The 26,568-nt window shown below is 36.6% G+C and overlaps 1 protein-coding gene and 1 non-coding gene across 2 annotated transcripts; one reads left to right on the top strand and one right to left on the bottom strand.

Annotated features, from left to right (window-relative positions):
• Positions 1-1,311: 1,311 nt before the first annotated feature.
• Positions 1,312-16,386, bottom strand: LOC129282558 (adhesion G protein-coupled receptor L2-like). The gene is made up of 12 exons (XM_064115037.1): positions 16,347-16,386; positions 14,534-15,748; positions 13,304-13,362; positions 12,648-12,857; positions 11,744-11,818; positions 8,478-8,598; positions 7,741-7,942; positions 6,554-6,659; positions 5,997-6,049; positions 3,813-3,942; positions 2,452-2,555; positions 1,312-1,922 (listed from the first exon to the last, which is right to left on the bottom strand). The coding sequence occupies exons 2-12, from the start codon at positions 15,258-15,260 to the stop codon at positions 1,802-1,804; spliced, it is 1,908 nt and encodes a 635-aa protein (XP_063971107.1). The 5' UTR covers positions 15,261-15,748; positions 16,347-16,386; the 3' UTR covers positions 1,312-1,801.
• A 2,606-nt stretch (positions 16,387-18,992) lies between these two features.
• TRNAR-UCU (transfer RNA arginine (anticodon UCU)) lies at positions 18,993-19,066 on the top strand. Its single transcript has one exon. It is a non-coding gene; the product is annotated as a tRNA-Arg (tRNA).
• Positions 19,067-26,568: the final 7,502 nt, after the last annotated feature.

Below are 26,568 nucleotides of genomic sequence, written 5' to 3'. Positions count from 1 at the left end.
TAGATCACTCGGTGGGAGACTGTTATTTCTATGCGATTTTGATATTTGCAAATTAACACAGACAATGCCACAATTTTATTCTGAAATGCTGAAGGCTTGGCAAGATATGAGAAAATATAGATATACAAAAGAGGAAGTAAACCCGATTATATTTAATAATAAGAATGTATGTGTAAGAGGTAAAATGATTTTTGATATTGATCTTTATAATAAAGGAATATACACTGTAGATCATATTTTTGATAACGGGGTTGTGAGACCTGTGGCTTATTTTCAAAATCTTGGGGTAACCGCAGATGAACTGCTCCACATTATTGATATAGTACATGCTATTCCAATTACTTGGAAAAATGCCTATAGCTCTATTAAATTTATAAAGATTGACGATGAGAACTTCAATGTTAATTTGAATATCAGTAAGCTGGAAACTACTTTTGAGGTGATTAAATCAAAAATGATTTATAGTTGTTTTGTTGAAAATTTACGGGAAACTTATAATTTAACATTGAAAGATAAAAACATTAATTTGAATTTTACAGATGTTGAAATGTGTAATAGGCTTGCCCAAACCAGGAGCATAACTTTGATTAGGAAACAAAGAGAATTCCAGTTCTTACTTTTACACGGGGCGATTTATACCAAAGAACAGTTATTGAGATTTGGGTATGTTAAAGACAGTTTATGCTCTTTTTGTGGCAGAGAAACCGAATCATACATTCATATTTTTCTAAATTGTCCCAAGGTAAAACCTTTATGGGAATTTTTCATTAAATATTTCTGTATGTCTGAATTAAGAGATTTAGATTGGAGAGATATACATTTGGGATTATCTGGAAGTACGAATAGAAATAATTGTGTAAACTGTATAATCTTTTTCATCAAATATGCCATTTTCCAATCCAGAACTAATGGTCAGGTTCCTTCCTGCCATAAAATACAAAAATATATTGCGGAACGTAGGGAGGAAGAAAAATGCTTAGCTATAAAATCGGGCAAATTGAGTTTGCATGTAAAGAAATGGGAAGAACTGAAGGTGAATGAGGCAGTGAATGCAAACAGGTGTGAAGCGTCTGCTGGTGCTGTGAGTATGTAATGGTATGTCCGCGTGTGAATGCGAGTGTGCAATGGTATATGTCCGCGTGTGAATGTGAGTGCTTGCTGCCAGGGATGGGGGGGGGGGGGGGGGGTTCCTATCTCCATGGTTAGCAAAATATATGTTTGAGTAGATCCAAAAAGAAAGAATATTTTGTTTGGGGTGTGGAAAAGGTTTTGTTTGTTTTATTTTGTTGATGTTGTGTTTTGTTTTGTTTTCGTGTGTGCTTTATATACAAAATCTTTATTCAGATTATTGTATACTTTCTAAGAATAAACATAGAGACTTTTTTTTCTGTATTGTCTTACAAAAGTTGGAGGAATGAATATACATGTATAAGTACTTTTTTTTTATTATGGGATAACCTCTTCACTTAAAAAAGTCTGTACTTTTGATTTTTCATCATACAATACGGTATTATTATACAGTAAATACATGTGAAATTACGAGGTTTTTGTTATTGGTATTATGGGTTATGATAATATTTGTTTCGAAAAATTTATATCAAGATGTATATTATTTCGTATGTTATATTGCTGTATAAGTGTACTTCACTTTAATTTGCATACTGTGTATTTGATTTATTACCCTTGTACATGAAAAATGTAATAGTATCTGAATAAAGGCTAAAAAAGCAAGAAAAAAAAAAAAATGCGCGGGAGGGAGGGTTAGTGTGTGTGTGTGAGAGAGAGAGAAGGGAAATCTTCATTAGATCCTTACCGGTCGAGCATCAGGATCCGGGATAGCACCAAGGCAAAGGAAAGCTGTTTCAGCCAAGCCAACGGACAGTGCAAGGTTTCCATGAACTAAAATAAGATCGCTCCGGAGTCTGCGGAACAAATAATAAAGATAAATTATAGCGACATTGCAAGTCATGTAAAACATCAATGGCCTCCAATGGGGTGGTTTTGGTAGTGATGATGAAAATGAAAAAAAAATGCTGTAACAATAATATTATTGATAAACATGTATGTCATCATCTTTCAATGTTTATCATCATCTTTCTAAAACTTATTTCTAATTTAACACCACTACTGACAATAATAACGATAATGCCAGTAAGTGATAAGACACACACAAAAACGCAACTAAAACAACAACGACAACAACAACAACAATAATAATAACAATAATAATAATAATAATGATAATAAGTAATAGTAGTAGTAATAGATCAAATTTTCTTAAACATCATCTGCTCTATTGTTTACGTAATATCCCATTGTTCTATCAGAGATACAAGGCATGTATTAATGACAATACCCGATAAGAGTAAATATCAATATGATAATATTAATTACTATACATATCATCATCTGTTTTGATGAGACAGGGGGAGGAATATAACCCTTAATCACCTGAGGATGGCGTAACCAAAACAAGTCAGAAAACAAGCCACGATTGAGAATCCACATCCGATCCATGTCAAAAGCTTCATTATCTGTTCATGTCTTGGATCAATCTAGAAAAAATGAATCACAGATATAATTACATGAAAAAATCAATAGGCATTTGCTAACATTTATTCAAATAAAAAAAAAAATTAGCTGCAAGTCTGTGTCTGAACTATTCTGAATATGTTGTAAAATGAAACCCCGAAAAATGCTACCAGATAATATTCAGTGTTTAAATCACCCCCAAAAGAAAGACAGTGGAAAATAAAGTTACCAGACACTCCATCCCATTTTGTGATGATACACTTCAAGTGTTACGATTAGACTCTCCAGGAGATAAATCAAATAATTATTCTATCACAGATTTCTTGGAAGTGTCTGTACAATTTTGCTTCCCTAACCCTAAATAGACTGAGCTATTTCGACGCCTAGGAAGACGGGGAAGGGGGTTGATTCAGCCCCTTATGATCTTGGCTGTCAATCACGCAATCGCGACGAAAATCGGCAAGCGCCTTACCCATGGCTAAATCTACAAAACTATCAGATCAAATTCTGCGAACAGTCTCATTGCTAATTTATTATGCTAATTTATGCGTAAAATCAAAGGTTTGCCCTAATTAACTGAATAATGCCCCTTTAATGCCAATTTTGGTTTACAGACTCTTGATATGAATCTGATCAAATGCACGTATAAATAAAAAAAAAATCTTCGGTATTTTATTGTTTTCTAAATTTCTTATGCATTTCTTTGTTTTTGTTTTTTGTTTTATAGTGTTTTTTCAATGGAGATTGCCGGGGACTTTATCTTGAGCATAAACAAGATGAAATTACTTGATCTTAATCAGTTAAAGGAAAAAATAATGATACATTTCTGATTTTTGGATAAACAATCATTAGCATTGGATTTGTACACAAATTCACGTTTTTGAGCAATTTTGGGTCTGCATGCACTTACAAAATGTTGCGTACATGTACTTTCGAAACCCCGTACCCGGGGGTCGCAATTTTGGTCTAAAATGTTGAGGAAGGGGGGGGGGGTGAATCAGCACCCCAGTCTTATTAGGGTTAAGACAAGTTAATATACCCTCAAAACCTTTGCTCACTATTCCTGTTTTTAATTTTATCAAACATATCGATGTGTATGTCATAAGATATGTTATGAATGGATGTGTGGATAAAAAAGTGTTTTGGAGGATGCAATTTGTGATTTTAAATGAGAATTCCTTTTGGTTGGTCACAATACAAATATATAGCTTCTTGTGCCGTGTGATTTTTTTTGTATATTATGTTGACTAAAACGTTAATCATTTTTTTTTTGTATTCACCTCTGCTGAGCCTGGGGTCACGTCTATGAGTACAGCGAAACTTGTCAGGTGGTTACAGAGACACGTGACCTTGGTCTCGCCGTCGATGACGTCAATGGAATCCAGGGTGCAACCCGATGTCGACCAATCTCTGTTTGAAAGTAAAAAAAAAACATCTTTCAGCATTGGAAAGGGCTCATTCATGCTTTCCGTATGCCTTGTGCCACTGAATCTAAGTAGATCTGATGACGAGTGCGACGGGGCACTGGCGTATACACTAGCGTACCTACAGGGGGGGGGGCAGTCTGCCCCCCTGACGAGTCACAACCCATGCAAAGGACGTATCTGTGCCCCCCTGAAGACCTTTTTTGCCCCCCCCCCCTGACGAGCTTGAAGACCTTTTTTGCCCCCCCCCCTGACGAGCTTGAAAACCTTTTTTTTTTTTTTTTTTTTTTTTTTTTTGCTTGTCAAATTTTTTGGACGGTTTTGCCCCCCCCCCTGTGGAAAATCCTAGGTACGCTACTAGGCGTATATATATATATATGGGGGTCATATGGGGCCATGGACCACTGAATTCCACCCCCCAAAATGAGAAAAATAAAGACATGGAAAGGAAAAGAGGTGAATTATGATATTTATTTTCTGATTATGTCAACATCAATCACAACATTAGATTTAATCGGTATTTAAAATGTCAAAAATTTTGCTTACTCGCAGGTCTTTAGAAAATTTGCCCCATATGCCATTATGTCTGTCCCCATCCCCGCGGGAGGGGGGGGGATTGTGGCGGCGACGGACAGGAGCCGGCTTACTATAGGGCACAAACTAGGAGATGATATAAACGGAATAAAGGCTTAATGATGATCAACCGACGAAGTTATTGCGTTAGAATTAAAAGAGGCGCCATCGTAACCCAGAAGCGCAACTCCTTGAAATGAAGGGACTCTACATTTCATAACCCTATCGGACCCAATGCTTGTTTGTTTGATATTAAATAAGTACGAAAATCAGCGAAACGTCAACGATGCACCCCCCCAAAAAAAAGCATTGTAACATTGCGGAGGGGAGAAAGACGTATCATGGGACCATAGGCGGCGGAAGCGGGGGGGGGGGCTGTCCCCCTAAATTTGAGATGGGGGACGGCCCCCCAAAAAATTTCTGTTGATAACCATTTTTTTTGCTTGTCCAATTTTTTACCTGTGTCCATCCCTAAATTTCAGGTGGACCCCCTAAATTTTTTTGCTTCCGCCGCCAATGCATGGGACATTTACCCCTTACTACAATTCACTTAAAAATACGCCTGTCATTACGGCCAGCGAGTATTGATTATGATACTGGTGTCAGTGCACTGCCAATTGTATTGATAACTGTGGGCATCTGTTTAAAGTCATCAAGCAACAAAAATATTTATTCTAAAGTCGAGGTTAGGTCAAAGAAATATCAATCCTCATGATGACACATGGACGGGCAAAAACTATTGATGTAGGGAATAAGCAAAACTGTTTTGAAATGAGTCATTTAAAGTTCTTTCTCATAATTTGTGTAGCCAGTCCAATATCATGATCATATAGTTTCTCTTTACATGCTTGAAGAGCAGGAGAAATGCTATCATCCACCGCGAGCTGAAAAACCGATCGCGATAAACTAGCTAGGAAGTGATGTCAGCTTGCGCTTCCTGAATATCATCATAATGTAATAGATACATGTAAATGATAATTTCTCCTCAAAAATTGATAGGGCATATAGCCTTACGTCCAACAAAAGCACTATACCCTTTGGGTGAAATTCTGTGTTGTGCCCCCCCCCCCCCTCTTCAATTAAACGAGCGTTCCTCCAGTCCCCGCTTTAATAACATACTGATAGCCTTAGGGAAAATCCATTATCATGGGCGACGTCCCAGGGTCTGGGGCGGGGGCATCCCCTCAAAATTTGAATTTTGTATTGCAGCCTATGGGTGAGGGTTGCCTCGCCCGGGCTAGGCGGACCGAAATTCTCGCGAAATCGTAGCGCATGATTATCATTTTTCCGCTTTAAAGCTTCAAAACCTTTGACAAAAAAGTCATAATTTTCCATCACGTTTCAACATAATTATAAACTTGACAGTAATCTTGCATCGGAAGACCAGAATCAGACATTTTATTTAATAAAAAAAGTACTCTTAAGTTCATTTTCTCTCACTTTGCCGACGATGGTATTATTTCTTACCCTTTCTCATTGTCCCAAAAGGAGCATAGCGTGGTATCATTGTTGGGTCCATCCTGCATTGGATGAATTAATTAATGAAAGAATAGTAGATGATTATAAAATCACTATCAATATTTGTGATAATCAATAACAGATACACGTAGACCAACGTTCATTTTCACTGATATACATGTGGCGAAGTGAATATGACAATGAGAGTGCCTGCGGACTGAAATATTGAGAATTACAAATATTCTAAAAATTTTAGTCACAAACTTGAGGGCTAACAGATTTATTAACATTTATTAACCGATTTGGAGGATTATTGTTTTTAGGGTAAAACTAGATTCGGAATAAAAGCCTATTTCACTCTCTCGATTCTATAAAAAAATGTGGAATGTCCCAACCGATAAAAGCCAAGCTTTCTAATGATATATTGCAATGTAGTTTCTATCTACCTATAAGGCTGAACGTATTAATTAATCACTTACACTGATCTACATACTGGACGGAAAAAATCTGCTTAAAATGTATTGAGAAATGCAGTTTATAAACAGAAGAAATTTATTTTTTCTTACCTCAGAAGGCCTTATGTTGAAGGTTAATGAAACATTTTTGCTGAATTCCCGTTTCGGCTGATTAGATACGAGTCCCACGCTAAGGAGCGAAGTTGCAATCTTTTTCCTGTCAAAAGAGTTATCAAAGTAATAATCATTAGGTTGCTTTTATGTAGATTGTTGTACATGTATGAGCTTCATGGTTTATTCTAATGGTCAGAGCTTTAAGACTACATTAGATTACAAAAAAATCTGGTAGTCATTTTCATTTACATCATTGAACTTAGGCCATTAGCACCTCCTAACCCAACATAGATAATAAATAAATAATATAGGATTTGTATAGCGCACGTATCCACCTTGCTAGGTGCTCAAGGCGCTCCTATATTACCCCGGCTAAGCTAGTCTACCGATTCCGGTGCGTACAGCTTTTTGAGGAATTACTTCATGCCGGTACCCATTTACCTCACCTGGGTTGAGTGCAGCATAATGTGGGTAAATTTCTAGCTGAAGGAAAATACGACAGGGCTTGGATTTGAACCCACGTCCTTCAGGTTGAAAGACGAGAGTCTTAACCACTAGACCACGACGCCCCCACGAGACGTCTATCATGCCATCCCTGCGGAGTCAACTTTGAACGGGGATTCCAGCTGGGAGTCAACCCTAACGTGACCCGGATTCCAAATTAATTTGACTCGGAATGGTCTGACATCAGCGGAAAATTATTTAATATCGAAAATATCTAAAAGGAGTCACTTTGACTCAAAACAGATTTGACTCCAAGTTGACGTCATTCCAAGTCATATTTGACTCCTCAGAAATAAAAATTAACCGATTATGCTAAGGCATGCACCTTTTCTCCCGAAAAATCCTTCCGTGGCTCAGAGGTTAATGGCCTGGGTCTCTTTAACAAAGACTTGCTATAATTACAACCGGACAATTTATATAACAAGTTTACTATCAGCCATTCAGATTGAAGGATGTCAGTTAACTTTTGATTGTTATTACAAACGTATTATCATAACAATTTTTTTTTATGAAAGGCTACTGTACATGTAGCTGCAAACCTGGAGTTTAAGATAAGCAAGTCCAACAGAATTTCCCCAAGACCACAAGGACGGACGGCTCGATTTGCCGATTCGTCAATCATTTGATATATAAAGAAAGGCGTGTATCGTGGTTTCATCCAGGACCCCATATTTTCTCACCTGTTCTCAGAACACTTTGAACTTGCAAGTGCGTCTGCCCCGAAAGGCAGCCTCATCTGATATACAGCGCGGGATCCCATCTCCTTCAAGACTTCGCACGGTATCTCCGCGCCGTATCCAGTAATGCTTAGGGCGCCCCCACATTCTGCAGCGGTTGCAGCATTGCCGCGACTGGTCATGCTTGTAGGGGCGATTGCGATTGCTAAAGTTTGAAGAAAACAAATGAAAACAGTGACAATATGAATAAGAGTACTAAGAGGGGGCGAATAAAGGAGTCAAAGGGGGGTATTAAAGCAACCCAGTCGATACTTTGAAACGGGGTTAACTAAAAAGGTAGCCAATCTTTGGAGATATTCCAAACATAAAACATCCATGTACCAAGTTACAAGTGAATTTGAGATTTGAGTTTATATCAAAGCAGTGGATAACAGAAACTTTCGCATAATCACATTGACTAATTGAATTCAAAAGGGAATCATGATATATTTATTTTCTCTAACCTTTATCTTACATGACAGGTATATTATAACAATGACCATCTACATATTCTACCACATGGCGAACTAACTAGAATGAAGACGCTTATCCCGAATTATAAGTAGATACCCGGGTATAAAGCTATGGCGCGCCCTTTGCCCAACAATAATAAGCAACGTTTATCGAGCGATTACCAGAGTTTATCGACATTTTGGGGAAAATGGCGTGCCATATGAAGGTATGATTGAGGAATCGTTTACCTGCATTTTCTCGCGAGACGTCAAATGATGACAGTCCGCCACCAGCGATCAATTCGGAAGCATCGTGCAAGAGCCCTTCGAGTTCATACTGGATTTCCTCAGGTGAAGCGCTCAAATTTCTCTAAAGTAGAAAATATATATAGGCCTAAATAGCATTGAGATTGTTGGGTGCAGAGGGGGGGGGGGGGGGGAAGATGTGTTTTGATAAGGGAGCAGGGTGATGTACATGTGATGTCATAATTCATTTGAATTACATGGTAATATAGGACTAGGACCTTGATTTGTTAATCTTCCTTCTTTATTCCTCTTTTTTTGTCTATATTTCACCCTCTGTTTTATCCCCAAATCTACATTAAGAATTATACAGAGGTATGTATCGCCGCTGTGCCCCCTTTTGGTGCCACCCCTGGCTTGAAGTCTGTTATACCACGATGCTTGTTGGGATGGTTTATATTTCACTGTGAAGGAGGGGTGCTTCGCCCAAAATATTGTATGGGGCGTGTGTTATACCCCCTGGAAGTCAAATATGTGTGCTAAAAAGTAGTAATTTAACTAAATTCATCTTCATTTTCTAGAGACCCCCTCCCCCCCTTTTTTTTTGGGGGGGGGGGTGTTGTCAAATTTTTCCTGCCCCAAATCCCCCTGGTTTGGGAGTGAAACTGTTTTTGTTGTTTATCAATTTTTTTCTTCCAAACCAGCATCCCCTATTAAGAAATCCTTCCAAGGGCCCTGATAATATTGCATCCTATTCCTACACAGCAAAAACTGTGGTGTTAACCGGTGTACATAGAGGACCACACCAGTTATTTTACACCGGTGTTAAATTGGTGGTGTTAGTTTTACACCTATAGTTGTTGTTACAACACCTATGGTTGTTACATTTACACTCTTTGGTGTTATGTTCAATCTCTAGGGTGTTATTTTAACACCTCAGGGTGTGGTCCTCTATTAACACCAATTGGTGTCAGTTTTAACACCACAGTTTTTACAGTGTATTAACATGTTAAAACAAGTCATTTTCACTTATTTTCAGGAGGGTCAGCCACGTATTACAGAGAGTACTATTTCATTGGTCGAACTACATGAAGTGCATATGAAATTCTATGAAGATACTGGGGTAAATCATTAACGTAAGTTGCAATACATGTACCATAATTATTTAATCGCTAGATAGTATTATGTGGGACATGCGGAAATAATCCAAATTCTTAAGTTCAATATCTTATGAAATATGATCCCATTATAACCGACATCCATACTCATAAAACAATGTTGTAAATTGACACCCCCACCGATTCATATAGTTTCGATTCCCGTTTCAATTTCCCTTTTGTGTTTTAATTAAGACAAGACCAAACACTTCATTGGCAACTGTTACTTGAAAAATGGTTATTTGACACTATTTATTCAAGGGCATTTCCTGGGACCCGTTACATAAAGAGCTACAACTGTTGTAACTTTGCCATTATGACAAATACCATGGCAACAGAGCTAAGCAGCCAATAAAAATCAAGGTTACCAAGGTAGTTGCCATAATGGCAAAGTTACAACAGTTGTTACTCTTTTTGAAACGGGCCCCAGGTCTTCCAGCGGAAATAGTTCAAGTATATGTTATGCTATAATTCAGTCACTCCCCTCTGGAAAGTGTTATTGTTATTTCAAAACTAAGGCCAGTATTCTGAAGTCAAGTTTAAATCAGACCACGGTTCAACTCGGTGTTCAAAATTATGGGGGGGGGGGGGGACAAAAACTCAAAACTTCAGTTCACATTGCATATTTCGTATGTTTACTATTTTGTTACCATTTGCTTACATAATACAGAAAAATATTTAATCAGTGACATGTATCATTTCCAGCAATTGTGAATGATTTGAGTGTCATGTGAGTTAATAAATTGAACGTGTAATAAAAGAGATTTGTGCATCAATTGGCGCTCCATAATTATAGTTAAACCACAACTTTAAAGCCGAGTTCAAAATTATTGTTTCAAACGACACTTTTGTAATGAAGCTATGGGGTACAAAAATAAACAAAGGCAAACAGAAACAATGATAATTATTCGATACACTCATGTGACATTTCATTATTATCATTATAACTTAGGACCTTATCATCATCATCATCATCAACAACAATAAACTAGTATTATCATTTTTACTATGATTGTATTCTTGCTGTATGTATTCAAGAAATTTGCAAACAATTTTGTTGTGTATTTTTGCCTAATATTGTTTGTTGTGCCCTAGACTGTGATGGCTATCAACTTTATGTTCAGATACGAAAGTCGTATACAAACAAATAAAAATCATATTAATATTGAATAATGAATATCATATTAAATTTTCCTTTAAAATAATAATCCTAGGAGAAACTTATTGATGATTTTCATGGTTGATCTGTTACTATATCATTACTAATATTATGGTTATAATCATTGATAATATTTTTTATCAATATCAAAATCATAATCATCATCATCATCGTCATCATATACAGTTCATTAAAAGTCAAGTCCACCCCAGAAAATTGTTGATTTGAATCGATAGAGAAAAATCAAACTAACATAACGCTGCAAATTTCATCGAAATCGAATGTAAAAGTTATGACATTTTTAAGTTTCGCTTATTTTTCACAAAACATTCAAATACACCACTCAGCGATATGCAAATGAGAGAGTCGATGATGTCCATCACTCACTATTTTTTTTTGTTTTTTTATTGTTTGAATAATACAATATTTCAATCTTTACAGATTTGACAATAAGGACCAACTTAACTTAACCATAAAATGTTAAAATAATGGTAATTCTACATTTTCAGGGAGAAATAAAACTTTGTTTCACTTGGCAAGGAGGAGAAAATTATAATATTTCATATTTCATATAATAAAATACAAAATAAATAGTCATTGGGTGATGTCATCAGTCTGCCAATTTGCATACCGATCAGGATGTGCATATAACTGTTTTATGAAATGAAGCGAATCTTAAAAATGTCATAACTTTCTTATTTTACATCCGATTTTGATGAAATTTTCAGTGTTTTGATTGTTAGATTTTTCTCCTTTTGTTGGGATGGACTTGTTCTTTAAGTATTATGTACAGACGGAGGAAGGAAGATATATTTAAGATAATATTGTAATATTTGTCCTGGTCGAATACTTTTAAATCAGATAACACTGCACCGTTATAAAAATGCATACTAATGATATAATTAAACAAATTGTATCGTGTATGGAAGTGCTATAGTAATAGTTATTACACTCACCTTTTCCACGCATGCGCGGGCAAGATGTTCATTGGTCTTGTTGGAAAACAGAACATTAAGCGCTTCGCTGGTTTTCTGATGGGATTAGGAAAATGAGATTACATTTGTACGAATGATACTAAAATTTTGACATAGTTAATTGCCTGCTAAATCTAGTGTAAGAAATTGGATATGCACCGAATGTGAACAGTATTAACTTGTTCAGTATAAATTATACTTCTCAAAATGGTTCACAATTTTTTTCATAATATAAGAATAGTGTGAATGAAAACAATACAAATTATAAAAAAAAAAGAATGAATGAAAATATTATAAATGACACACAAAAAAACAAAAGAAACAATATAGCTGAGTAAATTACAACCTGTTTAAGATGATTTAAAAACAAATCAAGAGTGATGAAAAATAAATTACGGGGTTTTCATTTGATCGATGGTTATTGTTGAATATGTTGTCACTTTAACAATCCTATTTTAATTTATTCAACCTTAATAGTAACAATATGTATTTCGACGACAAGATTAACTGGTTTTGTTATGTAAAAAAGGGTAGCTTGGGGAAAAATATGACATCAACGTTAAATGTAATCTATATTTATCTATTTATTTTATTCATATATTCATATTCCACAAATTATCAAAGTACATTTCAAAATAAATCATTCAAATTAAAAACAAACTACATCAACTCAGTACCAATTAAAAAAAATAATTATGGTAATAGTAATAGTAACAACAACAACAACAACAATAATAATAATAGTACAATAATCAACAATAATGATATAAATAATGATAATGAATGTGAAATACAAATTGAAAATGTAAAATGCAGGCAATGATAGATAATTGTTCATGTCAGGTTAAAAAGAATAAGAGCTGAGATTGGCATCAAGGGGGCTTACATTTAGAAATGACTTTGTCTCATTCACGGTAGCGTTCAGTAAAGGTTTCCGGGTTAAGACACCCTTGAAGAACTCGAGTGCGACTTCGGTTTCGATCACGGAATCAAGCTCGCCTTTGTCAACGAGATACGACGTAACAGTGTCGAGTGCTTCCGCTGCTGCATCATAACTGGGGAAATCGTGTGGAAATCGGGTTTCAAATTCCTTTTGCTATAATAACGACAAAACGAAAGAGTATAAAAAAATATATATTTGTTGTCCGATGCTATAGTTGATCAGTCTTGGGGGTGCTTCAGCACCTCAGCACCCCGCCTCCCAGGGCCATGCTCTGGTATAAGATACACCCCATGCCATCCTATGTTTTATTTGATAGAATCTCTTCATAATACGACATGAAAATATTTTCACGCTCAGGTCCATTGCATATCGTTTATCAAAACAAAACATAAATAAACACAAGGCATATTTCTAAAATACATTTGTAAGTATAATGCGCATAATTATGTACCACATGTCCAAGGTCCTGGATATTGCTATACAAGAGTGGACACATAAAGATATCGGCGCAACTTAACGATTCCCTGAGTAAACGTCATGATATGACATAAAACGTTGCGCTAAAAAGGCATATCAAAATTATGGAGTCACAAACTTACCTTTTTCTTTAGTTCGTCATTTTTGCCCTTGATGTCAGTGATTTTGTCGTTATTTCTCACTGAGGGAGAAATGAAAAAAAAAAGAAAGAAAAGAACAACCTGTATCATCGTGACTGGAATTTTGAAAGAGAGAGAGTGTGGTGGGGAGAGGGGTGTGGACAGATGGTAGATAATGAGGTGGGGGGAACGTGTGTGTATATCGAGGCCGAACGAGTGTAAGAGTGTGTGGGGAGGGGGGGGGGGGGAAGAGAGCGATGAGTTTAACGTTGGCAGTGATCTCTAATTACACCGATATCACAATAAAAGCCATATCATCAATGAATCTAAGACCCATGAACTGATATAAAGTCCGCGACACTGAACAACTTCAAGAATACATTAAATAAATTTAAAATGTCCGTCATATAATCATGGCAATGAACAACTTGGACGTTTTGGTCGAAAATTCGTGAACCGGAAATGCCGTTTCGTCCTTAGCTTCGGGGCTGAAAAAAATTGCAAATATTATGACACTGTCCAGAGTCAAGGACGAAACTGCAGTTTTAATTCACAAATCTTCGAAAAAGACTTCTTGGTTGCTCTTCGTCATAAAGGGCATTTTGACAATACCTTTTATTTGTTCTTAAGAGTATCCTGCTTCGCAGTGCGTAAACTCCCCAGTGAAAGCATGCATTTTAAATCTTTAGGATTAACTTTGAAATCCCAAAAGATTTAAATTCAAATCTTTTAGATTCATATTAAAATCTACAAGGTTTGAAACTAAATCTAATATTTGGCTGTTCACTATTCACAGCCGTTCTGGATTTATTTCAAATCCTTGATTTTTAGAGTACCACGGAAGACCGGTTTGATGACGAACAAACAAAATTTTGATTCCTTACCCGCGCCATCACCTAGAAACTACTACGCTGGATGAAACAATGCAAAGTGGAAATACAAGATGGTGTAAATATAAGTTTAGTTTTATAGCAACATATTGCACATCGTTATCCAATCTTACTTGGATTTACTTGGATGTTGAGACGTAAAGCAATATGCTTATGTGCCCCTCGTTGATCTTCTTATCTTCAGAGGATGGTTGTGCCAAAAATTTTCAAGTCCGGATTTGAACTGATTTAAACTAGTTGCACTTACAACTGACTCAGGCAGGGAATTCCGATCTTTCCAATCCCCTAAACCTTATTAATTTTGATCTGTCTTGAAACGGAAAAAAGTTGATAGTGTTCTTACCTGAGACTCCTACATCTCCTAACATTGCTGCACCAAGAGAATTGTGAAGCGTGTAAAGTCTGACCCACATTCTATCTGATTGGTTCCGACGAGTCACCTGATATATTCCAATTGGTAATTCGAAGGTGTACAAGAAGAACTGTGTCCCATTAATAATGAGGGACCGCGTTTGACCTATGTGAACAACCGGAGGGCCGTTAATCATCGGTGGGTCTTTGCTTGTTGTGACAACATCCATGGTATAATTGAATTCTTTTTTCCTAACCTTGCTAACTGAAGTGTCGCCATGATAACGTGATACTGCAGGAATTACCGTCATACTAGGATCCCCAAACTCTTCCGGCGAGGTGCGTGAACTTGCCACGTATTGCATCACTTGGATGGACTGGTCGGCTTCTATGAGGCACATTCTTTGATTAGTTCCATCAACGGTAATATCAGTAAACTCTCTACTATTCAATCGTTTAGTTACATTTCTCGTGATCTCACAATCTGTCAAGGATACGTTCGTGCTTGAGTTTATCGCCGAGATGCGTAAGATCCAACCGTTCGGGGTATCTCTGAATGGTGGCACGATGTGCGTTCGACCCCAAGCGGAAATCGGTAGCAATTGCTCCATAACGACGCCATGGCCCTTATCCGTATCCATATCCCTCGGAATGTAAACATTAAAGGCCCCAACAATGACAGAGATTGGTTTATTAGATCCAATGTAGGTTCCAGTCATTTCCGTGTTGTTTTCGGTACTCTTTAAAATTCCAGATTCCCCAGCTCCCAATTGGAAAGACCCAGAGACACTTGACCCATTGAAAGTGCAGTTACTTGTGCAATTAACAGTTATGGTCGTGTCATTTGAAATGGCGGATATGGCCACTTGTGTCGTTTGATTGATAGGTGTATAGCAATCAACCAAATACTCTGTACCCAGATCATCATCTGGTAGGGCTAAAAACCCTGCAGTGAAACCATTGCTGCTGGACACTTTGCCATGAACAATGACATCAGCAGAAGCAAAGATTTCGACAGTATCACAGCCTGATACATTGAAGGATTTTGCATTGAAATCCAACAGTTCGTTGGTGTTTCTACAAGGTATTTTGATGTTTGTCGCGTTAGTCTTGGGCGTGATAGTGACTGACTCCTCGTAGTAATTGTTCGAATCCACAAATCGGAATGTATATTTCTTCACCCAGTCAATGCCACTAGACACTTGTCCTATTTGCGGGGAGCATGTGAAAGACAAAATAATACATTAGTTTTAACAAACCCCAACATATGATTATATACTGGATTTTCGAAATTCGATCGTTACCAATATATTACCATTTGGACTTTAATGAAAACAAAGTTTTTCTTTTGCTGGTGCATTCATTTGGAACAATTTACCTAGTAATTTTTTTAAGAAATGCCCAATCCGAATCCTCATTTAGTCTTTTATTTTGGCGTTATAATAGTCTTAATTTATAAACTGGCCCTTTGTGTTGTTCTTTTCTTTACAGTTTGTTCGTTTCAACTTACATTGTACACTTTTTTTTACCCATGTTTGTTATATGTTTGTATTTTTGTTGTAGGGCCTCCAAGGACAACAGTATATCAATTAATGATGGAGCCACTCTACTAAAAAAGACTTATAAATAAATAAATAAATATAAATAAATAAATAAATGAATAAATAAATAAATAAATAAATAAATAAATAAACACACATAACACCTTGTGTGCTCTGCTTACTCCTGCGCGCTTGATGAAAAATGCGGACACATGTGAGCGACGCAAGGATTTTCTTCGAAATTCGCCTCATTAGAATACTTACCGTTTGCCGAGACAGAAGTACTGATAGTCGCAAGAGAGCAAAGTACCTGGAAAGAAACATGAAGGAAATTATTTACGTAATAAATCACGGTGAATTAATTATTCAATTGAATTCTTGAATAAGTGAAGACGTCATTCACTAAGCATGGTTGAAGAGATGTCGAACAACTGATAAGAAAAGTATAACAATGATCCTTTTAACGTTTCGCAGAGGTCTTTGACAGGAGCTCATCCATGTGGTGGTCAACAACTATATTTGCTTTCTGTAGGAATGCATATATATTACTCAGGCAAAGTCCACATAGGCCGACCAATATCTCATAATGCAATGTTAAAAAGGATGAAATATAGGGTTGAAACAATTTTAATGATTTCCCATGCGAAATAGTTAGATCTATCAATGTCTGATGAACTATCGTATAAATCAGGACGTTTGTGGAGACCAAAAGCGTCAACCTCGGTGCAGACGCGTCGGTTGTTCCGCTGAATTACATTATCTTGCTCAGCTTTAATGTGGATACTTGATTTATATTACTTTATATTACTTTGTATTATGTTTTGAATGGAAATGAAATAAAGAACTGAATTGAATTGATACAGTATAAACATTGTAGAACAAGTGACTATACCTAGAGTTATTTTATTCCTTGCTTATTTCCCGGCCGCGTCCGACCTCGTCCGAGGGCCTATAGGCCTACCGAACCCGAAGCCAAGTCCAAGGATTTTAGACCTCCGAAGCTAAGGTGAGGTACTAGAGTGCGATGCCATAGGCAATGCCAATACCACACACACTCTAAAAATATGAAGTGCTATTTTAGCACTCACAGAGCGTGTGTAGTGACTGCACTTCGGAGTGGTGACTTTTCTAGTTAAGATTTAAAACATATTATGAAAAAATCAGCACTCCGACGTGCAGTCATTATAGCTCCTTAAGTGCTAAATTAGCACTTGTTTTTTTAGAGTGTACTAGACTCCGAGGCCGAAGTCGGTCTTAAAGAGCACAAAACAACTCGGCTTATCCGCACATATCATGAATGGCCCTTTAGCCTCATATAAACGAATTGAAGGATCTTGTATCAGACATAATCATGATGGTGGCTAAGTGGTTGAGAGCCCGCCTGAAGAACGGGAGGTCGTGGATTCGATCCCGACCGAATCATCCCAAACACTTAAAATGAATGGAACCTTGTGCGCTAAACGGAGATGGGCAATCTCCCTCATTAATAAGAGCTTAAGTGGCTGTCCGTGGTAAATATGGATTATAGTTATTATTATTATTATTATTGTCACCCTCATCATTATTGTGATTGTTATTATGCCAGCTATACCTTCATGAGCTGAACGATGAAGTAACATAAGTTTATTCAATTTATCCACATTGTGCTGCACTCGACCCAGGTGAGGTGAATGGGTACCCAGTAGGATTTATTCCTTGAACGCTTTAGCGCCTATTAATATGGCGGCTCAGCTACGGCCGGTGTAATAATATATGATATCAAGTATCAAAGCACAGTTGAGCATCTGCACATAGTAACTGCGCTATATAAATGGACACATTATTATTATTTTTAATTTATTTATAAATTATGTAGATACTTTAAATATAACAATTATATATTTTTTAATAAATTTATATTTATATTTATTTATTGCATAGCCGACGTTACCTTAAGACTGATCTATTAAATGCTTCATACTCTTAATTGTTCCTGAATCTATTACTATTGGATTAGTCTTCTGACTTTGAAACAGAGGGTCGTGGGTTCGAATCCCAGCCATGGCGTAATTTCCTACCGCAAGAAACTCATCCACATTGTGCTGCACTCAACCCAGGTGAGGTGAATGGGCACCCGGTAGGAAGACATTCCTTGAATGCTTGAGCGCCTAGGCAGCTCAGGTAAAGCCGGGGTAATAATGATAGCAGGGCCCGTTTTCGAAACTGAAGTGGCTACCCTGGGTAAATATACCTATATCATATCATTTATTATATTTGTACTTTTCCTCTTTCGTTCTTTCTTTCTTTCACTGCGCCTTGGGCACTCTGCCGAGTGGATTTGGCGCATTACAAATCACATATATTATTATTATTATTATTTCTATTCGGAAACGTCCACAAGAGGAAGTGCAAAATCGACTCCATTCTGCTTTAATTGTGTAATGTTGGACATTTTCCTCTAAATAATATTTATCATCTTTAAGATAATTGATATTGTCTTGCTCTGTCCATGGACCTATAAGAAATGGACGATTAACGCGGGCATTCTTTTGATGTAATCATAGTCGCCGTATCCTGATTATGTGCATATTAATGAGAACATACAGGTGTTTTGACAATAGCGGCTACCGAGGCGAATCTGATCTTTACAAAGGAATCTTTTTCCTCTTCTTGGCGTTTGTTGGCTGATGTCCTGTAACAGATTATACCTTTCAATTAAGATGGTTCAGTTTTGGAGCAGCAAATTGAGAAGCAGACGATTTTTGTGATATCAAATATATTATTATCGATTTGCACACTTCTGCACACTCATTCACCATGCTCTGTCTAATCTGCAAGTATATTCTAATTTAAGCGTTCTTATGAGTTCATTAAATACCTAAATAAATACGAAATACTTAGGGTCAATGAATAACTTTGTTGTTCGAATCAGTCCCTGTGGCGTAATGGATTAGCGCATTGGACTTCTAATTCAAAGGTTCCGGGTTCGAGTCCCGGCAGGGATATTTTCATTTTATCAATTTGAATTTATTAATTAAAGTGATTCATTTTTGGGGGGTAAATTGCCAATTCGTTTACTGCCAACTCGTCCACTCACCACAGGGTCTACTTTCATTTAAACAGTCCGCGTCTCTTTTTTTCTTTTAAAGCTTCATTGAAAAAGTTTCTTATTTCTAAGAATTATTAAATGTATCACCTGCACTCACTCGCACTTTTTAAAAACTTTATCTTATCTCTCCCCACTAAATATCTAAACTTTCATACTTTCTATTTCGTGACATCATTTTATCTAATTATATTATAACATTTATTACGGTTCCCATGTAGCCCTCCCTCATGGCTGCTATTGTTTCAAGCAGTTACCTGCTTATTATAGCTGGCCCCTGCATTTTGTACCCACTTTACTATTTTACATGCTTTATTTATGTAGTTTTCAGTCTTATACATTATTTATATTTTTTATTGTCACACAAAAATGTACTCATTTATGTCATTGTTATTGTATCAATTTTTTCATTTGTTATTGATTTATGAATAAAATGCAGAAACTCCTGCAAAAATTTGGTTTAGTCTAGTGCCATTCCGTCCATTAATATTTCGTCTATCATTCATTTGGTCCAATGACGATTTGGTCCAATCATCTTTTCGTCTAATCACCATTTTCGTCTATGACTAATCCGTCTCATAACCAGTTGGCCTAATATCCATTTCATTTTCATTCATTTTGAACAATAAACACTGAGTCCAATTAGACCAAATGGTATATGGACTATATGTCTATTGAACCAACTGGTTATAAGGCGAAATGGTGAGTGGACGAATTGGCAATTAGACGATTTGGATAGTGGACGAACTGATGGTAGACCAAATTATAGTGGACGTTGGACGAATTGGAAATAAACCAAGCAATTCTTCGGTCTTTTTTGGCTATGATTTTTCTCAGCATGGATCTGCTGCCGGCATATAGGCATAGTTATTATTGTTATAAACATCATTGTTATACTATTATCATTACTATTATTATTTTTATTGATATTATTGTTGTATTTTGCTTATCATTGACATGTGCATATTGACGTTTTATAATGTCTTCAATTATTGTTATGATTTTTTTTGTATTGATTTTGGAATTTTCGAGGTCGCGGGTTGCGGCAGTGAGATAGATTTGAATTTTAACGCTTGGAGGCGTGCCGCTAATTTTCCTCGTCTGTGGGAAAGAATTGCCCAGAGCTGGAACTTGTTTTTCGTTTTACTTCGTGATACAAGCCCGACGACATGAGTAGAATTGCTTGTTAGTTAGTTAGTTTGTTAGTTACGCTGTCCGAAGTAACTAAAATGATGAGTTAACTTTATGACATGAATGAGTTTTCTTCGCGTGAAAAGATTGTATTTATGTAGGCGTGAACGTTACGTAATGGAAATACAAAATTAAATCCAATGTTGTTTACATCAGAAAAGGGTTAACGAGAGACGTATAATTCTCAGATGCATTACGTGGCAATTTAGAAATGTGTTTGACAAAAAAGTAGATGAATTCAATGGTATATAATAACTGACGCAATAACCTTGAAAGGCGTCAAGGCCATTTATAGTTGTTGCTAATAATAATGATAATATTTTTACCCAGGCTAGTGACTTCAGTTCTGAAAATTGTTCTCCTATAGCGTGCCCTGGTAAACATGATTATGTTATTATTACCCCGGCTTCAGCATGGCTACCTTGATCGGGCGCTCTAGCATTCGAGGAATTATTTCTTACCGGGTACCCATTTACCTCACTTGGGTTGAGTGCAGCACAATGTGGGTAAATCTCTTGCAGAAGAAAAACACGTCATGGCTGGAAATCGAACCCACGTCCCTCAGATTGAAATACGAGAGTCTTAACCACGACACGTCGTGGGGACGACGCGTCGTGGTTGCTGAATACATTTAGGCAAATAACATTGATAAGTTGTAATGTAAGACTACATTTGTTTTTTACTCGGATACAACAGTAGTGGTATTTATATATGACATGTCATGATCAAGTCAGTTTATACAACCAGTGTTTATTATTGTTTATTCATGATTTTTTTAATATAACAATTTACTTTTGTGATTGATTTTGACTTGATATTCAGAAAAAATATAATATTATATATTATCTCTTTATTTATTTTTCTCTCTCCTTTATTTTCCTTTTCACTTTTTTTTTCTTGGTCGTGAAAACGGTTCGGGATTTTTTTTTGGAGGGTCCAAGCCCCCCACCCATCCTTACGCCCGTGTGTGTTCACTTTCCCTTTTAACCCCTGAAAGTTTCAATATTGAGACACTATTCAAATCTTTCAACAGGTAATTGATCAAACCCTATTGGGAATAGGAAGTCAATATACCAATTTCCAAAATTACACTTTCTCATATCTTCTGTTTATGGATCCTCTTCGGCGAGCTTTCACAAAACCCTCGGACCAAGTCAACTCCTGACCAACAACAAGTTGATTTGAATTAACAAAAGAAGAAGAAGAAAAAAATTAAACTTAATGGGCATCGGAAATGCGATCAAACCTGCATGATGCGAAATTATAAAATTATGGCATGTTTAAGTTTCTGTTCATCAGCCCCCACCCCCCCAAAAAAAACACGACAATAACGAAAACAACAAAAAAAGCACAAAAATCCAGTTATTATGCAATCTTTTTAGTATGCAAATCGAGGGTCAAATATCCAATATTTCTAATTTCAAATATTTAGAGAATCTTGACCAAAACATCGCAAACCATCGTCATATTAATTTGTCATTCTCTACAAGAAATCGAAACTAAATTATAGGCAAACAAAGGGGGAAAGTATTTGATATTTCGGGGGCCACGGAACGGTTTTGAAGGTGGTGGTGGGGGGGGGGGGGTTGGCTGACCATGCAAAAAATCACAATCAGATGGTAAGTCTTTACATTTTTTAACACGGTTTTGGAAGGGGGGGGCTGAAGCCTACCCTGCCCCACCCCCCTCCCCGTTTCCGGGGCCCCTTATTTTTAAATGGAATATGAAAATAAGTCAGGAGCCGCGGTAAGGGGAAGCAGTGGGTTTTCAATGGCCATATAGGTCTATAATTATAAGATCGCAAGATAACCAAAGGATTGTGATTTTCTGCATGTTCAGCCCCCCCCCCCCTTCATGATACTCGTACGGGCCCTTGTATGTAAGCTAGAATGAGGCATCACCTGCTTTCTCATTTGCATATCGCCTGTCCTGTGCGAATTTGAAATGTCATTACTTCCTTATTTCCACGACTTTTTCAGTGTAGTGCTAAATTGATCGTCTTGTTTTTCTGTCGAATCAAGTCCACTTCATGTTGGGGTGGACTGACCTTTACCGGGATGGTCCAGGCTGGAGATATTTATATCTCAATAAATAGAAAAAAAATCCCAGAGCAAAATGCTGAAAATCTGATCAAAATTGGATAACAAATAACGAAGTTATTGAATTAAAAAAAATATGCATTATTCAGGTGAAACAGTTTTAGGCATGTATTCATGAATATTCATTAGGTGGGCTGATAATGTCATACCCCCACTTGTCCTTTTGTATTTAATTATATGAAATTAGGTTTATTCAAAAATTTTCTACCAAGAACTAAAACAACTGGATTGACAATTGATTAAGTGCATTAGTTATTTATTGCCGCAACTTATTTCATCATAACGGAGACACATCTTTTACACATGTATGAAAAAGTTAAACAATTATGATTTCATGTAATAAAATAGGAAAAAGGAAAGTGGGGATATGACATCATCAGCCCACCTAATGAATATTCATGGGGATGTGCATAAAACTGTTTACGCAAAATATTGATAAACTTTAAAATTCAATAACTCATTTGTTATCTGATCTTGATGAAATTATCAGCATTTTGCTTTGTGAATTTTACTTTATTTATTTAGACATTTATATTTTCAGCCCGGACCATCCCTTTAAGTAATCACTTTGCGGGGGATTTCCAAAGCGCACCACTATCACTGTCTTATCCGCATTATCTTTACACCTCTCTTCCTGATTCTACGGCAGCTTGACAATGAACGAACCAACTGTTTTCTAATGTTATTTCAGTGAAGTTGTAATACTTGATAGTATCGATATTGATTATTTCCTCCTCTCAAAGTATGATATTATATATAGTTATATGGTAGGACTACAACCCTTAAGAAGAAAATGCACGTTTTTTGCTGCTTGACCCCCCCCCCCCACAAAAAAAAAATCCTATGACAATATTCAAACGCCTTTCATTTCCCTTACGAAGTGATCCGAAAATCTGCTCCTCTATTATACATTTAAACTGATAATACTTATATCTCATTCTCTAAGATATAAGATTATGAATCTGTTTTTGGATTAGACATCACAATCCAGCAAATCTCAAGCCCGATCCCAAGTGTACACGTAGGCCTTGGACAGCAAACCCTTTGTTCTAGATGAATATCCTTAGATCTTCCCTCAAATGACTTTACCATAATTACGTGACCTGTCATCCCCAATCATCAATACGTCGCGAGAAAAGGTTCTCTGGAAATAGTCAAAATCATAACTAAGTTTCCAAGACGTAATAATGAAAATGAGATTACTTGAAAGGTATTTTTTTTCTCTTCACACTGACAATAAGACGAGAAACAAGAGTTTCTTTGACAGCATTTTCACACCTAGATTAAGCAGAGTGCCCACCTATTGAATTGTTTCTCGGCGGTCATCCGAACCGCCATATCGCGTAATACGACAGTGCGAAACCCATTTCAGAGAAAATAGACTTCAAAGGTTACTAGAATTTACACTCTTTCTCCCAGGTCGTGCAGATTTTTATTTCTAGAAATAGGCCTATACAAAGTGTGTAAGACCAAGGCAAGTGCTTAATATTGATGAATTTATTTTACACATAACCAAGAATTAGAGAAGATATCGCAAAAGAGTTACATGCTTGTAGATTTTCCCCGGTACAAAAACGCCATAGGGCATCCAACAAAAAAAGCGATTTCAACGCGCGCGATCAAGCAACACGTCGTATCCCTCTTCCCCCTCTTCACATACAAAGTCAACGCAAAATGCAGATACGACGATTTGGTATATCCAAAACTTGTATAGAATCGAAATGAAAATCCCCTTATATCTCAGAAACTAAAAAGAATTGCTACCTAGAAATTGAGTTATGTATAGAGTAGGACTTGTAGTTTAATTTTCTACAAAAATCTCAAAATCGATTTTTATTCTTACCTCATTGACTGATCAATACGACGGTTCGTGAGAATGCAGATGAATTATTTTAGTGGGTTAATGTTGTACAATTTTACAAGTTAAATATAATAATATTAAAAAAAAATCATTCAGGAGACTTTTTGTTGGTTTTGGGGGTAGTATTTCACATATCATGAGTTGAATAATCTCAAAATCATGATATTGAGGACCCTACTCAAATTAAGTTCTCGAGTTTTCATGGGTTTCCTGTTCAAGCCTATCAATTTTAACGCTACTGTATATTTTGGTGAATTGGCAAATCAATCAATCAATTTATCGTGTGATATAAATTCCACAAAAGGACATTTTCTATAAAAAAAAAGAATTTACTTGTGCGATAGATAATCATCAGCCACATCATTTCACACCCCTTTGACGGTATTAGAAGAACATTATTGTTCATTATGTACCACATAAAAAAAAGAAATTTAAGGAATGTATGGTTGAGCTGCTCGCAAATGATGTCAAAAATCAAAATGTTTAAAATCCAGAACTCTCTGAAAAAAAATCAATTCTTCATTATCATTTTTCTGCTTTTATACTAGAACCAATCGCAAGCGTGAACTCCTTTAAATCCGCACATGCATACGCCTTGAGATGGAAGAGGGAGAAGTGTTTGTTTAAATTCTAACTAAGGAATTGTTGCTCATTATACTGATCATCCTGATAACTGTTTTTCATGATTTTTAGCTATACAGTATGTTTAACCCTAATAAGACTGGGGGCTAATTCAACCCCCTCGACGTTTTCGTGATAAATGCGCGGCGCAACATTTTTAACCGCGTCGCATGCTGACTTTTTACTTTCAAGTAAAACCAAAATCCCTGGGTACGAAATTACGCAACATTTCGTAAGTGCATGCAGACCCGAAATTGCTATAAAAAAAGAGAAAAAAAAAAGTGAATTTACGCCATTGAACAGAATCATGTTTTACTTCAATTTTTTCTTTTCCAGATTTAGGGGATAGAGTGCATTTTTTCAGTTTTTTGAAAGAAACGTTTCAGCTTTTCCTCGTATTTGGCTGAGGAACTGCATCAATCTACACGTTCTTCAAAAGCGATCTTACAATCTTGATTTAGTGCTTGATTGAAAAAAAAAACACCTAACCCTTTTTCTAATAAGATAGTGCGAATGACGTCACAATGATGCTTAAGACTGCAAACCATCTGCTGTCAAAACTGGACAATCTGTCGCAGAGGAATATACATCTAGGTATAGCAGGATGTGGTGTATCTTGAATTATCACCTCTATACTATTAGAGTTTAATTTTTTAGCGATACATTGAAACGCGTATTTTGGACTGCATGAATTGCCCGTGCAGTATCAGAGCGTATCCCTAGACAGGACCGAAATCCCATCCCATTACGTAGGCTCCCGTACAAAAGTTGCCATTATGAGACCGTAATCATCATATGACACCTACCGCCTTTTCACACGGTACCAAAATCGTAATTTGAATGATGATTCCAGTGAAAAATAATCTGATGACGAATTTTAGCACGTGTGAAACCAAACTAGAATCACAAACGCTAATCAAAATCACGAATTCAAATTCTACTCCAGAGGTGAATTCCAAGGCCTTTTTACACGGGAATCTTGAATCATCATTGTAATGATTATTGCAATTCGTCTTTAGAATCATTGTACCATTCACACGTTTACTCGAAAACTGTGATTTAAATTCGAATTCCTTAGCGAAGACGGTATTGTGTCCTTGGTGACTTGTCAATCAAACATATTCAAAGCACTGCATCGCAATAAAGAAACTACGATGAGTGCATGACAATTGTATTATCTACGGAAGTGCTTGAAGGTCACATAAGCTCCGCCCCTCGAAAGATGTTGTGGAGGTCAACCCTTTCAGACGTAAAATTCGTACCGTAATTTGGTTACACTTCGTAATTCCGAAGGTTCGTAATTCCGAAACACGTAAATTGCCTATACCTCGATGTTCGTTAATCCGAAAACGTAAAAGGGTTCGTTAATCCGAACATTTGTGGCGTTATTCCGCCCTTTCACACGGTACCAAAATCGGAATTTGAATGATGATTCCAGTGAAAAACAATTGCAGTAGCACGTGTGAAACCAAACTAGAATCACGAACGCTTATCACAATCACGAATTCAAATTCTACTCCGGAGGTGAAATTACGGCGCGTACATTCGTAATTCCGAAGCTTCGTTATTCCGAAGGTTCGTTATTCCGAAGGTTCGATAATCCGAAAACGAAATAAGGTTTGATGTTCC

The sequence above is a fragment of the Lytechinus pictus genome, unplaced genomic scaffold, assembly GCF_037042905.1.
Source record: "Lytechinus pictus isolate F3 Inbred unplaced genomic scaffold, Lp3.0 scaffold_20, whole genome shotgun sequence".
In the NCBI taxonomy this organism is placed as follows: Eukaryota; Metazoa; Echinodermata; class Echinoidea; order Temnopleuroida; family Toxopneustidae; genus Lytechinus; species Lytechinus pictus.
This window is presented reverse-complemented; position numbering and strand designations above follow the sequence as displayed.